The sequence below is a fragment of the Sphaeroforma arctica genome (genome assembly GCF_001186125.1).
Source record: "Sphaeroforma arctica JP610 unplaced genomic scaffold supercont1.321, whole genome shotgun sequence".
Lineage (NCBI taxonomy): Eukaryota > Ichthyosporea > Ichthyophonida > Sphaeroforma > Sphaeroforma arctica.
In genome coordinates, this window is record NW_014040237.1 from 39,293 (window position 1) to 57,479 (window position 18,187).

Here is an 18,187-nt window from a genome sequence, read left to right on the forward strand (position 1 = left end):
AAAACCAAATTAGACAATGTGTGTATTTCTATCCCGGGACTGAATGCGTATAAAAAGCCTCTTTTTATTTATTTTTTAAACGCTTTTGGCCTATTTGTCGACCTCCTGGGCCCCTTGTGAAGCCCCATATCGCTTTCAGTATTTAGTTAAATATTCACCCACTACTTCCCAGCCGTGATTTATCTCCACAAAACTAAAAATAAAACAGAGTAAATATTTACAAAAAATGATAAAAATAAGCCGCCAGGGCTCAGTGGCACAGTCGCTCAGCCGCTCATGTGTCTGGTGCGGGCGACAACCGTCAGTCCGTCTTAAGTGTCACTTGACATTTGACAGTTGACACATGCCAGCAGCCTACACTCTACAGTTCGCTGTTTTGTTTTTTGCTCTTTTGTTTGTTTGTTTTTTTTTCAAAATAATAAACAAATGAGAAGAAAATTGTTTTACAAATCAAAATAATACCAGGCCCCACTCATAGGGGCCAGGGCCCAGGGATCAGGGGCCGCCGACTGCCGAGTTGCCGACCCGGGGCCAAGCCGCCAGGGCCTATTCCGCACCAGAGTCCCAGCCTATCAGTGCGTAATTGATTTTTTTGATTCTGAAAAGTTCAGAAGAAGTGAAAAAGATTGATCATCACTTTTTCATACAATAATTACTTTTATAATAAAACCATTTTAAAACCGGTTTTGGGACCACGAATCGAGATTTTATTCGTTCTGGGGCCAAAAGATATATATCAATTGATTACCGTGCAAGTACGTTTTTTTAATAGTTTATACCGTACTATTCCAAGGCTCACTCGAAATGCTCCCCGTAGCAATTGGCGGGAAGTACATATTATTACGTTCACTCACTGGACAGTTCTGAATTTGCTTGACCCCAAACCCCATCCCACAGCGGCATTCGGCCATCGCATCTAAAAATATTTTTCTGTCCACTTTACCAATAACAAAAAACTCGCGGGAGAAGAGATCAGCACTTCAGTAGTCTCACAGAAGAAAGTAAACAGCGAGGTTTCAGTTTTACGATTTAGTAATTTAGACCCGTTTGTGTCGTGTGTGTATACCTGTATGTACACGCTGTTTTTACAATTATCTTTATATTTCAATCCCCAGGAATATACAGGCTAGGAAGAGACCGAAGGGCCTTGCTATATACTCAAATTACATTCGTGTGCCATTGCATACGTGTGTCGTTGTGTTCCCTAGTGAGGATTGGCTTGATATATTCAACCCGGAATTTATCTGAAATTCTTGGTAATAAGTATACGAGGTAGTATATGTATATGTATATGTATATAATTCCATAGTAAGGCGCTTTCTTAAACGCGCAATACCAAAGGAGGTTGGGTGTAACATATTAGATATAATCTGGTCTTTGTAGTGCGTTTACACTTTTGAAAGATGGCAGCCATGGATCCTGCGTCCCTGTTGGACTTCACACAGGAGCTCAACGTGCAACTACTAGACTCGGTTGTGAATGCGATGAACAATCCGCTAACGCCACAACAACAGGAGATTGCAAATCAGGTTGGTTATAGATGAGTCATTGGTTTGTATGCTTTGAATGTGTTTAGGTTGATGAAACATGATCGAGTTGTGTCCGTAAACTAAGAATTAAGGAAAAATATACCCTACGAGTGTTTTTATTGTTATAATCCGGTCACACTGTATCTCAAGATTAAAAATATTATTAGCCTTTATTTTCATCATTTGACTGTAGTTTACCGTATATCATATTCCTATGACCAAGCGCGAATGAGCAACATCCTGGCTGTATCGTATTGTAGAAGATAGCATTCCAGGTTTCGGCAAAATTAATTTGCAATAGTCGTTCACTGTGCACATTTAAAGATTTATAATCTAACCGGGACTCTTAATTTCAAGTAGTAATCTTCTACCTATATATACTTCAAGGTGACCTTATTATTATTGATGGCGTTGCTGTCTTATATGTGTGAATAATTATGTATGTATGTATATATTTATGTCAAAGTAAGAATATACATTATGCTTTTGTACTTATTATTATTATGTATAGTATGTATGTATATATGCATGTATATATATGTGCTCATATACTTGTACCAAATTATGAAATACTCGCATATCTAATTTCATATATATATATATATAGGTGTGGGTACGTAGCTATTATTATTATGAAATAATTTGGCAAGGGATTTCAAATATATCTACTAATACGTGTACATATAACCGCAACTATCATAAAATATGGGCTTACGAATATGTGCATTATAATGCAAAAATAAATCCCCCATTTTTTTTGTTTCCCTGTACATGAAAAGAATTGTCTATATATGTGTGTGTGTGTGTGTGTGTGTTTATGTATATATATATATATATATATGTATGTATAAATATATATATATATATAATATTTATGGCCCTGCCTTCCGTGCTTTATATTTTATATGTATGTATGTATATAGCATACGTTTTTTATTTCAGCGCGTGAGTTGACCTGTTCGTATCTATATACCATAGTATACACTCGCATGATCATATATGTGAACATTTCTTATTTTAATTTGTTCATGTGATATTGCCACATCCATACTTATGTTCGAGTGCATATCTTCATGTTTATATTTTTGTCTTTGTGTTCGTTACAACCACATTCGAATAACACAATGAATTTGTGGCTATCATATTCATATCTATATGTTTGTCATTTATGTTTATTACACACACATTCGAGCAACACACCGTATATGTGGCTATTCATGACCTGTAAAAGATGTTGTATGTTTCCTTGATTGCAGATTTTATATCTGATTGTACATACATACACATGTATACATTAGCAAGTAGAAAACTATATTTGACTTTCTTCTTTGAAAATGAAATGAAACCATGTATCGTCTCGATATATGCATGTATACTGTAGGCATGCACATTAATTGACATAGGCTGTTCGTTATCTGCGATTAGTATAGGATTATACATATTCATGATCTGTAAGAGATGTTGCATCTTACTTTGATTGCAGATATTATGGTGATATCTGATAAAACATACATCCACATATATAAATGCGCAAGTAGATAACTATATTTGACTTTATTTATTTAAAGTGAAATGAAACCATATATCTTCTCGATATAGACATGTATATGTGGAATAAACATTTATATCCATATATGTATATGTACCCTGATTCATCTTGTACAACTGAAAAGGCCTACTAGTTTATATGTATGGGTATGGGTACTTACATCTTCTCTATAGTCCGATATTCTGATAGCTTCATATTATCACATTTGTCTGTATGGTCGTATACATGAATGTACGGGTATGGGTATCAATTCCTGGTTCACGTGGTAGATTGTTTGCGCGTATGATGTATAATCCCTTTGCATGCTTTAAATTCTGCTTCTAGTTTTACACTCAGGTGGTTCATGCGTGCTTATGCATATACAGTTGATTTCGTCCCCATTTACTAATATTCTCGGATTCTATCTATAGTTTGATGTTCTGGCGTTCTTACACAGCCATGCGTGTATATGGCCTAGTACAAAATTTGTAAGTATTCGAATCGATAGTATATTGTGGCGGATGGGCGTTTGTTGACTTCTAACTGCTTTTGTGATTACATTTAGGTACTGACGCAACTCAAAGATACGCCAGATGCATGGACGAGGGTTGACAAGATCCTGGATCAGTCGCAGAACCCGAGCACGCGGTTCTATGCGCTCTCGATACTGGAATCAACCATTGCTACAAAATGGAATGTGCTTCCCACAGACCAACGAGAGGCTGTCAAGGAGTTTATAGTGAGTATGATCATCCGCATGTCCTCAGAGCCACAGCAAGGGACAGATAGAGTGTTCATCCGGAAACTGAATATGATATTAGTAAGTGGTATCTGTATTTGGATTTGATATAAATTCAATAGGTATTGTTTGCCTGGTAATTTGTTAGTGCGAATAATTGTGCCACACAGGCGTGCGAGTATCTATTCGAATGGTAGAGTGCAAAGTGGAGAACTTTTTACTTTTGTTGGAAGCGAACTGTCCATCTGTCAATTGATGTTGTATTACGCCTATTCCAAATAAGGGACGACCTACTAATGGTCTGCAATTAACTATCGAACTCGTAGGTACAAATCGTCAAACAAGAATGGCCGCATGCATGGCCTTCATTCATTCCGGATATTGTAGGGAGTAGTAAGACATCTGAGTCGCTGTGCGAGAACAACATGGCTATCCTTAAGCTGCTGAGTGAAGAGGTGCGTAATATCAGCTGTACTTGTGTGAGAGTGGGCTATATCGTGTTTCTAGTAGTGTGTGCTATTTTGTAGGCTTTTTCGAGGCGGTTTCAGATGCCACCAAAATCAAAATGTATATCAACCGTTTCCTGGGATTTTTTAGTCAATTGTGTTGGATTTCACGGTCCTATTCAGTTGTAGGGTTTTAGAAATGGCGCATCTCTACGGACGGATCTCTGGCATACCTTATTACCCATCACTCGAATGCCGCATATGCAGAGCAGAGCGACTTTGCGCACGAACCAGGAGAATTATTTCTCATGGCCAATATTTAGATCTCATACACTCCAATGGAGATGCAGCTGCTCGAAGACACTTTCGAGTACTCCCTTCCTTATAGGCTTCATCGACTCGTGGCCAATGTGTTAGTTTATTTTATTCTCCAATCATTGGTCGTTGATATTTATATGTATATATATATATATATTGAGTGATTTAGTGATTTATATTGTTCGCCAATGATAGGTCTTTGAGTACTCTTCGGGCAAGATGACCGTGGCCAAGGCGCGTGCTCTGAAGGATTCGATGAACTCGCAGTTCTCGATGATTTTCGAGCTGTGCATGTTTGTGTTCGAGAACACGGATGGTGTCTCACTGATCAAGTCAACGTTGGAAACCCTGCTATGTTTTCTGTCGTGGATTCCCATCGGGTACATCTACGAAACTCAACTCATTGATATATTAACGATGAAGGTATGGGTGTGGCCGTGTTGTCTGTTTTCTCCCGGATGCGATGCGATGGTCTCGTGTGCGTATGCATATGCATATATTATTCAGTAGATAGCTGGATATATGCAGACGAGCTGTCTACAAACGTGTATAACCTTCTCATGCATACTACCTTCGTCTGTGCCAGTGAATCAAATTAAATGTTATCGTTTGGTGCTGGACTATGCGCAATTGCCAACCCAGAATTAATAACTTGTGCGGTAAATTAAGTTTGCACTCATAATGTTAAATCGCCTATTGCAGTACCTTGGAGCCGAATCGTTCCGGAATCTAACCATCATGTGCTTAACGGAAATCGCAAGCATCAAGACGTCCAGTTCGCCGGGCGAGGGCGGGTTCTCGGAACAGATTGTTAAGATGTTCACGCAAACCATGAAGCAGCTCACTATCATTCTACCATCATCCATCAACATCAAGTATGAGATGCGTGTATGCACTTGTGGTGCTAGTGGTTGAAAACGTACTTGCCCGCCCATTGCCACGTGCGTATAGCTGGCTGTATTGTTTAATATGGCTGATGTGTACGCAGTCCTTCCCGCTAGTTCGCTCTCAATTCACTCTCTGCAGCCCCTGTTTTTCTGTTGCCCTTGTTTTCTGCAATATACTGGTATCCAGTCTCGACTCCCTCGATGAGTCTCTTCTATGCGTTTACTTTCTGCTATATGTGGGGTTGTCAATCTATACTTTCTGAGTAAATGGTATGTGAACACAATGGATTGGGGGTCCACATCTCGGGTGTTTGTTCTCTCTTCAGATCATTCAAATTGGATTGTCCTGTCCGTCTTCGCTTTCTAGGGCGTTGTGTGAATTCACACATGGCTCACTAATCTTCCTTAGCGATGTGTGTACTCTATTGGTTGGTAGGACTTATCTTGAATATTATGGCCCGGTGCGTACACTCACTCGCACGCCATCCACCTCTTGCTCACAGGGAGGCTTACAATGACAGCAGCGACTTCCACCAGCAGTTCATCCGTGCACTGGCGCTGTTCTTAACATCGTATCTTAAAACGCACCGCAAGTTGCTGGAATCTAAGACCGATAATATTGAGGTCAGACAATTACTTTTGGATGCGCACTACTACTTAGTACTGATATCCGAGGTGGAGGATACCGAGATCTTCAAGGTATGACTGCCTAAAGATGAGCGATTCAGCTCTAAATAGCTTTTTACACGACCTGGTTAAATTTTTATTTTTAGAACTGCTGTCTATATTTGGCAACACCAGTGCGTTCTCCATGATGTTGAGGGCTTGTTTCTCCACCGTCAATTGTCTAGCATTGATACATTTGACTAAAACAATTATCATTGATGGGGTTGTCGATAACAGCTAACACTGCTACCTTTGACTACTAACTCTCCTACCCTCCTCTATGACAGATTTGCTTAGAATACTGGCACTCACTGACGGATGGTCTCTATAACGAAAGCCCATATACCGTCTCTACCATGTACTCCAACTCGTACTCGTCATTCAACACTCCACAACCCACAGTGGTAAGTTGTTCGAACAAGTCAGGCTATTGTCGTTTTAGTGGCATGACGCACTACTCTATTTACGTGAGGGATGCATGTTATATGTATGTACTTATATTACATATCGCCTTCCATGCTTAATCCCGGTAGTATGTAATATATATATATTCTATAAGTGTGATCTGTGGGTAGCCACGTACAGAAATTCTAGGTGCCCCGATTGTTTCCACGTGGAAAAGTGATAATGTGCATATCTAATTCTTCTTCACGCCATCTGTTCACAGTCACCGCGGCGTGAACTCTACAAAGACATCCTAACGTTGGTGCGAAAGGTTATGATCACGCACATGGTGAAGCCCGAAGAAGTCCTCATTGTCGAGACCGACAGTGGAGAGATTGTCCGAGAGTTTATGCCCACGCATACGGTATGTTGTCTCGATGTGCATTGCCAGATTCTGCCCGGCTAGTGCATTTTGCTCGGGAATTCAAGTAAATGTACATACTGCTATTGATAGGTCAGCAAAATGTTTGTGTTATGTTCGGAGTGTAAGACTGTGTATTAGCCGCAGGGCTCGTTTGGAGAAATCCTCCTTATTCGTGGCACCTTCCTACGTCCTGACTTTCTATCACCTGCCCTCTTCGATTCTCAATACAGGACACACTCAACCAATACAAAACAATGCGTCAAGTGCTAGTATTCTTGACGCATTTAGACTGCTCGGACACCAAGAGCATCATGATAGAGAAGCTGCACAGACAAGTCGACGGATCAGAGTGGTCGTGGAAGTCCGTCAACACATTATGTTGGGCGATAGGAAGTATCAGTGGGGCCATGTCTGAGGATGATGAGAAGGGGTATGTGCCTGCTGCAGATGGGTGGATAAGTACGCAAATGTTCTAAAAAGTATTATCATTTTTAGCCGCATGTGTATATTTTATATTGGAAGTCGTCAGCTTGTTGTGCTGGCGATAGGGGAGTATTGGTTGGGGCGTGTTTGAGGATGACAAGTAAGGGTGTGTGCTCGCTGCAAACAGTTGGAGATATACGTCGGTGCCTTGGGCAATAGCTTGTGTGGTTTCAAGAAATACGTTTCAATAAGCTCAATATTTGCAATCGGCGTAGGATGCCATTTTAGCCTGAGACTCATGAACCTACACATGCGATCCCGAACGGCTTGTCGGAATGTGTTGTGCAAGTAGTGTTATATTGCGAGACGCGCATCGTCATTGTCATACAACACAATGCAAAACAATCTAATTTCCTATAGTATATATCTTGACGTCCGGTTGTAGTATTTGTCCGCATAGGTGGGCTGTATCATGAGAACATGCTGGCAGCAAGGCTGCCATATAGCGAATCGGTACTGCATCGTCATTCCTGTTGTTGGTTGTGTTTTGTGCTAGGATACTTCAAATTTGTATATGTCTGCTCATCTCTTTTATTTTTCTTCGACAGCTTCCTGGTCACCGTCATCAAACATCTGCTTGGCCTGGTGGAACAAAAGAAGGGCAAGGACAACAAGGCGGTGGTGGCGAGTAATATCATGTACATTGTGGGGCAATACCCGAGGTTCCTGCGCGCGCACTGGAAGTTCTTGAAGACGGTGGTGTTCAAGCTGTTTGAGTTTATGCACGAGACCCACGAGGGTGTGCAGGATATGGCCTGCGATACCTACATAAAGATCGCGCAGAAGTGCTCGACGCACTTTGTGCACAAGCAGACCGGAGAGGAGGTGGCCTTCGTGGACGAGATTATGGATCAGATGCATACGTATGTGGGTGGGCTAAGACGTTGCATAGCGGAGGCATGGGTTGGTGGTTTTGCTTGAATGATGGGGTTGCTTCAAGACGAAATTGATCAGATGCAGGATGTGGGTGGGTGTTTTATTCAGTTTATCTCTCACAACGGAGGCACGGGTCGATGGGTTCACTTAAATGTGGTTTATTGGTGGGTGCCTGCGTTAGTATGATATTGTGGATCAGATACACGCCTATGTGGTGGGTGGGTGTATTTTTCACCTACCTGTGATATCGGTTTATGGTGCATATGTCGTCTGCCTACAAACTAATCTTATCTCGTCTTTTTTTTTCTCATTGACTGATTTTTCCTTTGTATTCTGCACACCTACAGCATCATTCACGATCTGACACCCCAACAAGTCAACACTTTCTACGAAGCCTGTGGCTACATGATCGCGGCACAGAGCGATGTGACCGAGAGGGAAAGATTGCTGACCAAGTTAATGCACCTGCCGAATGAGTCCTGGGATAGAATTATCAACATGTTAACAGTCAATATCAACGTAAGTTCTTTCGCCGGTATTAATTGGAATTGTAACATTGGAAGTTCATGATTGTTCATGTCATGGGGTAGACATATCAGCATGATAACAGTCAATACCAACGTAAGTCCTTTCGCCGTCACTAATTGGAATTGTGACATTGGAAGTTCATGATTGTTCATGTCATGGGGTAGACATATCAGCATGTTAACAGTCAATATCAACGTAAGTTCTGACATGCGGGTTTCTGAATATTGGAAGTTCTGGTATAAAATTATTATCATGTTATCAGTCAGTTTCTTATTGACATGTTATCAGTCAGTTTCAATGTATGCTCTTTCGCTTCCACTAGTTGAAAGCTATTGGGAGTTCATAATTATTTATGTTTTGGAATAGTATTACGTTCAGAATTCAAGCTATCAGTCAATAGCAACGTAATATCGCGTCTTCTTTCTTTTTCTTACTTTGAATTGACATTGGGAATTTATAGTTGTTGGTCAGTGCTGCAAAAGACGAATTCGCATGCGTTGATGTACATATGGCAGTACAATGGACTGACGGGATTCTTTGCAATGTTAAACAATCCGTATTTCACTACGGAAATGTACTTCATGCCATTTGCTTCCTTGCCTGCTTATTTATACTTTTGAGTTTGGATCGCTCTCGGGCATGGATTTGTACATGCACTTTTTGACTTCCAGACATATATATATATATTCGGCTTGACTCTACCACCCACTGAACATCCGTAAGCGTGGTATCCCTTTTTTTTTTTTACCTACTTGAATGACTCCCTTGGCTGTCTCGAATGTTGAACGTTCTTCTGCCAATGACTTCTGCTCGCACTCTCCACTTAGCTGGAATTTAACACCCTTTTTTTTTAATCTCAATCTTTTATCACAGCATCTACAAGAAAAACAAACACTCAAGGAGCTGACGTATATCCTCAAGATCAACAGTGCTGTATGCAAACCCGTGGGACATCCATTCATTGTGCAGCTCGCGCGTAACTATATGGATATGCTCAAGGTGTATCAGGCTTACAGTGATATAATCTCTGCCGAGATACAGACGAATGGTAAGTTTGTGTGCATTCGGGAATTATACATTTTACAGTCTGATCATATCTTCATTCAATGTGCTAAGAAAAGTGTACTATTTTGAAACACACTGCCATCGACTGGTGCATGTGAGCCGTGTGTACTTCTGGCTTCGATACAACTCTACACGCAGCTAGTAGATACCTTCTGATTGCTACCACGTACTGTACCTGCGATCACAGGTGAGGCAGGGATGCGGTCACAGCAGATCAAGAGCATGCGAGCTGTGAAGAAGGAGGTGCTGCGGTTGATGAATGCCTGGGTGACCAAATCCAACGACAACGAATTGGTCATGAACAATCTCCTGCCGCCGTTCCTACTGGCGGTACTGACAGACTACCGAAATAACGTGCCCCAGGCGAGAGAGCCTGAGGTGCTCAGCGCCATGTGTGCCATCATCAACAAACTAGAACAGGTAAGCACGGAGTGTACTTTGTTTATTATCACAAGCTTAGCCCCTAACCCCATCCCGAAGCATGCATTTCACTTCCCGTACTCCTAATACGACAAACTCGTTCTCTGGGTACACTCCACTTATTTATATTTCGATACTGGCTGCTTTGCGTATGCGTACTGGAATGTTTTTATACCGCGTGTCCTCCAGACGCGAATACCTCTGCCCATGTGCGATTATAGTTTATTTACCTGGTTTCACTCCTATGGTCGTACTGGTGTCTCAGCCTACTCATCGCTTTTTCTGACCCATGCCCACAGAATATCATTCCACAAGTGCCCGCCATTTTCGAAGCCTTGTTCGGATGCACACTCGAGATGATCAACAAAGACATGAGCGAATACCCTGAACATCGGGCCAACTTCTTCGAGCTGCTCAAGGCCATCAATCAATTCGCCTTCCCAGCGCTCTTGGCTATCTCGCCGGATCAATTCAAACTCGTAATAGATAGTATCATCTGGAGTTTCAAGGTATGTTTAAAATTGATTTTGTTGAGACTTGAACTGCGGAAACTTAACGTACGCGCATGCTTGGTTCACTCTGCTGGTACGATTGTGTGCTCGCAAGCATCTATGGGCGCGATTTTGTACTGCCAACCATGATTGCGCGCTTAAAGTCGATGCAATATTTCTATAGAAATACAGTACTGTGATACCATCTATAGCTGGTAGTGCTTGATACACTTCGGAGATAACAATATAATTGCATATATGTGGTCCGTAGAGCATGGATGTACCTGAACAGGACCTTTTATAATCCCTGGTTAGGTGCGGAGAGTAGATTGTATGAGGGATTAATAGTCTTTGTGGAAGTGAGCTGTGTTTCTATTGCATCAGTATGGCCGTGATTCTTGCATCCTGCGTATTTGAGGTCTATTATGGAGCGCATCGGTCAACAAAGTCATACCATCGCACTCCCTAGCAGTACCATCATGTGATGTACCATCATGTGATCCTGACTAATGTCTTAGTACACTTAATAGTCTAATACTCACTCCACACTCGTTCCCTCCTCAGCACACAATGCGGAATGTGGCATCCACAGGCCTGAACATCTTGCACATGCTACTGAACAACATCTCGCATGCGGACGAGGCACAAGGCTTCTACCGCTTATACTACACACTCCTGCTGGATCATGTCCTTGCGGTCATGACCGATTCCAGTCATCAGTCCGGTATGTCAATGCACAGTGCATTATGATGCGAGCACTTTTTTTTGACTGGCATTATTATTGGACTAACAAGGGAAGAACTTTCCGAATAATGTTTCTATTGCTGCGATATCCAGCGTGCAACCATATATTTTGTTAAGCACACATGTATATGAGCATCTACATCTGCATATGTATGTTTATATGTACCTTACTATGTGCATCCAGAATCTGTGCTTGTATATGAATTTTATTCGCAGGCAACCCCATCTCGTAAGCAGAACTCGAATTCCAATGTCGTGCAACGGAGCTCAGCTCGTCATTATAAACTATCCTGTCTCCTTATTTGAATTTTTATTTTTATTTTTTTCTCCCTCTTACAAATCGTCCGCTTGTATTACAACGGGAATTTTACATGTATACGTACTGAATCATCTAGTATGCACAATGAATTATATTTCTTTTTTTGTTGTTTTGTTTTGTTTTTCTAATTGTACATCGGTCTCTGTTTGACTAACCCTACAGAATTCGAGGATCTTGCAGCCAATTTAGCGTTTATGATAACTTTAGTAGAAAACAACAAGGTGACGATCAATCTGTTCGAGGCGAATAACCAATCGGGTGCTGTAGTAAACAACTCACAGTTCGTGAGGCAACACATCCGCGAACTACTCACGGGCGCCTTCCCAAATCTCACAGCGTATGTGGTTGTGCATCTGTTTCTATATCATACCTCCATGTGATTGTGAGTGTAGGTGTGGAAATCGTTATCTAAGAGTGTGTAGTTGGAGATGTGGGCGGAAGTGTATTCACGAGTATTGGCATGTTTTGCGGTAAGTTGAACCAGATTTCTGCTTCATGGTTTGTGACTGTGCATACGAAGACTATTTACTTGTATCGGTTGAATCCACTTTTTTAGCTTTTCCAGTGCCGTGTAAGGATTGATTTGTGTTGAGCTGCTCGACTGGTGACATTATCTGTCTGCTAAAGCTTGTCAGGACCAGTTTGTACGTTTTCCATCAAATATGGTGTATGATGCTATCCGATTCATAAAGGAGAATGCCTCGCCATTGTTGGACGCAATTGAAGTAATGTCTGAATAATCAATTACTTAAATCTCGCCGTGATGGTACCTAGGTGTACATTAAGTGCCGTTTGTATGTTGTGCAAGTAATCCGCTGGCGTTTCCGAACAATACCATGTGCTTGTATGTTGTACATGTGGACTCGCATATTCAAAATATCAATATATCCCTTTTTCCTTCGCATTTTCTGCATCTTCAGGAATTCGATAGAAAATACAGTAGCCACGCTTTTCTCCACCTATATGGATCCCCATCTCTTCAGCCAGACCCTACAAGACTTCCTGGTGAACTTGAAGGTATGTGCAGGCAGCTTATGTTATCTACGTAAACGCGTGTGTATTTCTCTAAATCGGTCGCTGATTTGTCTCTATCCCAACGCCGCAATTCATGTTTCATGAACCATAGTCATAAGGTATATTCACCGTCAGGTACAGGCTATAGCATCAAACTATGAGTTTTTCACACGTTATATCTCCGTATAATGTCGCCACCGTGTTTGTCGTGTATATGTTTGTATGCGTAGCAGGGCATTCAATCACCTTCTGTAATCACCGGTGTTGCGTGCGCATATATGTACTTGTCCAAGCATGTAATCTCTGAACATGCACAGAATCACATGTTTATCTAGGTAATCACATTCGTTTATTCTTGTGGAAGCGGTTTTTTATGCCCGCTTTCCCAGGCATAAACGTCCTCTTTTTGGACGCAGGCTTAGTGAGTGTATCTGAGCGGATAAATTCGGCACATCATTCACACTTAGGGCGGGAGGCTGTTGTGTTGTGATTTTATTCACTAGCTCTTCGCAACGAGCAATGTGCACTTGACTAACCTCACTTGGCTCGTTAGCTTACGGATTATCCTCTCATTTCAATCTGTAATCCTTCTTTTGTGTATAGGTCTGGGGAGAGTGCGAGCGCGAACAGCAGCTCGAGAAAGAGAGCGCAAGAATCCAACTCGAGGTAAGTCATAGTTTTATCGGCTGGCATTGGCTGTCCAATATAATAAATCGAGGCAAGAACAGTGTATGCGGGTCCCTTGCAGTATCCCGGAGAGGTGTTTGCACTATCTTGAACTAGTTCGATGTATCTTGGTTTTTCGAAGCAGGCTGATTGGAAGCAACATTAAAACACGATCGCGATATTTTTATTAATGGTGGTAGCTGGAAATCTGTGTCATCTGGAATTATACATCCAATCTCCTACCTCATCATCTAATCCATACTTTTATCATCTTTCTGAATAGGAAAAGCAAAAGGCAATCGCTGTCATCCCTGGCATGACCAAGCCTGCGGATATGATGGACTAAGTCTCATCGTTCTGTAGGTGGCCAGTAGGTGTCAAGCTTTCTACTGCCACCAACGAAAACATCACCGCTCCTCAACAGCAATTGTGTCGGTTCATCATTATTTGTGCCAACTCTTCATCGGTCACGGTGGCAGATCAATAACACCGCCATCACACTTCAACAACTCCATCCACTCATCAACAAGGTGTAAAATATAGTAGCGATCTATACTATATCACAATGATCAGGAGTTTCACAGCCGAGTTTTACATATGAACGTGCTTCTATGATGTTCGAAATCTGAGCTTTGTACAGATTTTAGATAGTCAGTAACCGAGCATATATTCGCACGTCAGAATCTCTGTTTTAGCTCATACACCACACACGGACTGCACGTGGATACACATTCAAAGCATTGCACGAATCCACAACGGTGACCTTACCCCTGATGTTTGTGAGGTCAGTAGGGATGGCATGGACGAAGCCATAATTAGCGAGGTTTTTGTGCTTGTGGATCAATCGTACAAGCTGCCAATCGAGGAGTAAGCTGACATCGCTGTTCGACCTTGTAGGTTACATGTATGCTGTTTCATATGACGCAATGAACGGCACTCTCCATGATCGCGTGAGTGGACTCGCAGCGATCGCGGTATAATGTGTGTACATCTGATGCATGTTTGCCCCATGTCTTCATTGTCTCCACCTGAGGCCTGCATAAGGAACCCAAGACTTGTTCACTCCCTTCGCAGTCCACTAATCTCCCGCGCGTAGCTTTGTTTTCGCGTGGAAAAGGCAGTCGATAGAATTGGAAAGACGTATGGCTTCAGCACAGTCATATGCTAGAGGTGATCTAAGACATTTGGCCGGATCCCTCATATTTAGAAAAATTGAATAAAGAGTAAAGCAATTTTTAACCTCATGTAAACTTTAACGTGTGTTTTCTCCCCTGTTAAAATGTATTATTATATCGGATCAAATGAGGAGAAGGAACTGCAATAGTTCTAGGTCGATCGTCCGCTATGTTCTGATTGATTTATAGTATCTTGAAACTTATACGCCAATGGTGTATAGAAAAGATTATTCGTTGACAAGATATGGCGAACACGTGTTAAAAAAATAACTGTGAATCGCATAGCATAGTTAGATCAATCGACCTTCAACTCGATCAGAAATTGATCATCGCTCGACACGTGTGCCTGTGCAAACTGAACAACAAGGTCTCATCCAATCTAGGACTATTTGAAACCTTGAATCAGACTATCATACGAGCGCAAGGGTGTGAAAAAATTTTAGGAAGAAGAGAAATGAAGCGACCCCAACTGCGATACGGTGAAGTTGTTCCTCGGACTGTGCGAGAAAAGAAAGCATATCTATTTATATCGACGTATTTTTGAAGCAACTTTGAACGCACCGATTTCGTTTCTCTCGAGCATCTATATCCTTCAGAATCTTCAAAACAGCAAAAGAATCTTGCCTTGGTTATTGTTTAGAGTTGACTTTTAGAGGGGTTGTGTACGAATCTCATATTTGGGGCATCGTCGCTCCATCGATATTCAGATCATTTAAAAAATGCGACAGACCAGATGTTCTACCACTCAAAGATAGATCATCCTGGGATACATTCTCGAATTTGATTGTATGGCTTCATATATAACATAAACCGGTGTAGATTAAAATTGCCAACATCAGGTATATAAGCATATAAAGTCAGGTATGGTTAAACGTGTCTATGAGCTAAATAAGAACTAGACACTTCGTCTATGGTACGGCAGAGCTGTTTCTCTAGTTGTGACACATTGAAGGACATCCGTTCCGACACAAGCAACTTACAAAAAGGTCAATCCAATCAAGATGTGACAATGTTCTTGCGCACATCCCACTGCTTTTCACCCATCCAATTTTCAGACTGCGCGAAAGAGCTTTCAATTCTATTTTGCCTATGTTAATTATGTGGGGGTTTAATTCTTCAGCAAGGTTTTACATAACCTTAATTTAGGGCAAAAGAATATCGAGCAAGACAGTCTACATTGCTCCATCAAAGTTGTGGATTAGAGTGCGACAGACCAGTAACCATACCACAACTGTGCATTCGCGTCTGTACTCACTCGCAGCACACTCACTGAACTTTATTGACAATATTCAATTTCTTATGAGAACTCCTGTATCTTGAATTCTCTTTCCGTAGTCCAGTTTCGTTTGCTTCATATCCAAAGACCATAAGTCTTATTTATATTTTGCGTGACATTTAGTAGATATATCGGTTTCATTTGTACTAAGCAACCTTATATGCCTGTGTCTTACAAATTTACCCATAGGTCGATGTCAATTATGCCTTCGGAACCCGAAGAGGGACCGACTAAATCTTCGCCACTTTTAAAGTTATAGGTGTTTTTTTTCATTTTGCATTCCTTTCAAGGTGATATCGTGAATCGATAAGTATTGCAGAATTGTTTTTTGTTTCCTGTTTTGTTGCAGCGTATCGACAAGCTATGTAGCACATGCCCCAACGGAATGATTTTGTGCAACTATTTGTTTATAATCATTGTGCACATATACCATAGTTGAGCTCTTTTCGATAGGAAACGGAAAAGATGTTTCTGCTTCCTCAGTTTTGAAGACAGACGTGTACAAGAACAAGCAAGAGTGGTGTAATCGGTGTTTTTATCGCTAAGAATCCAGCAATGTTTCTATGAACCAAAGTGCCAATATTATATGTAATGCTGTTCTCATATACATTCAGTTAGATAATCGGCAATAAGCTAAATGTTAAATAATAAGATATACTTGAAGCCTGGATCTGTATATTGAGCACATAGTCCATTACCAGATACATGACTCAATTAGCGCTCACTACTGTAATGTGTGTACTACTCATGCGAATTTGCGCGGAGTATCACTGCTCATGTAAAAAAAACGAAGAGTTGCAGTGCTTTTGGGAAATGACAACAGAATTTTGTACAGTATTGTAATATCAAAGTAAATAATTTGCATGGATATTTTTAGGCTCAGCATTTCGACCCCGGAAACAAAGCGTGATGCACATCTGATTCAATTGCATGTGCCAGAATAGAACTGTACTGTAGTATTGGAAAGTCAGATTACGGAATGAAATATATTGTGAGAAAAGCTAATATTCTGCATCCCTAATTGGCGACCAAGAATTCTTGGGGGGAGATTTAGAAAGCGATATAGTAGAAGATGACATAGTAGATGACAATATTCAACATGATTACGAACTGGAAACAGAAGGTTCAGGCGAAATAGACGACTTTGATTTAGAGTTAAAATTCGAGTCTGAATTGGCCGCTGAATTCAAGTTAATACCGAGTTTGATCTAGATTATAATGACGTTGCGGCAGCAGAAGAGCTCGTAGGGTATGGCGCCGGTGATCCAGATGGTGGATCAGAGCGACTGTCCCACGTGAATTTTTTGAAACAATCTAAACTGGACATCATCTTAGGTTCACGCAGAGAAACACAGAGAGATGGCGTGTATGCTGGTGGAAGAAATAGGGCTGATATACTTGCTAGTGCTATATGATCAGCGAATACTTTAATATGTTTACACGCTGTTGCGGTACGTAACGGCAGAAAGAGTTTTAAACAGTAGTTAGCTAAGACTTCTCATCCACCCGAACTTACTCGGGGATGGGCACGACGCAGCCCGTTTGGTGAGCAGAACAGAAAGTCCCTTATGAAAAAAATACGTACCGGAGATCAAAAATATGTTTAAAATGGGCAAGACAGACTCGTCACTCAAGATGCAGCCGCGTTCCATACTTGCCCAGCTGAAGTTGATGTATTTGGGGCGCTATTCACTTCCTGGAGAAATGGAAATAAAAACACAGATATCAACCATGACTCCGGCGAAAAAAGTGCGGAATGTAATCTAAGCGTCAGAGAGATATCACTAGAGAAACCAAGGAGAGATTAGCTGAAGCTGAAGCGATAGCTAGAGGCGAGGTGTATTTCCCTCCCACTGGGAGGAAGACTCGTAAAAAGGCAGAGAGTTTCCCTAAGAATTACCAACAAGATATTATGAACATGGTACAGGAAGATGTAGCGATCACATGGCAGTCGGTAATTTCAGCACTGAAAGCAAAATATGCAGTAGGAGATGGTGCTCTCCCCGACGACTCTCTTGACGATGATAGGATCAAAGCGAAGCTATCTTGTGCAAAACTAAGGCCGAAAAACAACTTATTAGGAGCAGGTTGTAATTGTACTAACTACTGAATGTAAATTTAATGAACGTTGACCATATCATGACCAATGTTGAGTTACTTACCACTATTACTAGTTATACAAGTCTAGTTTGTGTATATATATAAATAT

At 41.2% G+C, this 18,187-nt stretch overlaps 1 protein-coding gene across 1 annotated transcript; it reads left to right on the top strand.

Annotated features, from left to right (window-relative positions):
* Positions 1-1,403: 1,403 nt before the first annotated feature.
* On the top strand, positions 1,404-13,873 carry SARC_05173 (exportin-1; the record flags this gene model as incomplete). The annotated part of the gene is made up of 19 exons (XM_014300973.1): positions 1,404-1,529; positions 3,623-3,877; positions 4,123-4,251; positions 4,756-4,983; positions 5,263-5,435; positions 5,951-6,146; positions 6,401-6,514; positions 6,781-6,921; positions 7,152-7,351; positions 7,953-8,267; positions 8,628-8,799; positions 9,682-9,856; positions 10,061-10,293; positions 10,593-10,802; positions 11,349-11,508; positions 12,010-12,184; positions 12,768-12,864; positions 13,465-13,527; positions 13,811-13,873. 19 exons carry the CDS (start codon positions 1,404-1,406, stop codon positions 13,871-13,873), a joined length of 3,225 nt encoding a protein of 1,074 aa, XP_014156448.1.
* Positions 13,874-18,187: the final 4,314 nt, after the last annotated feature.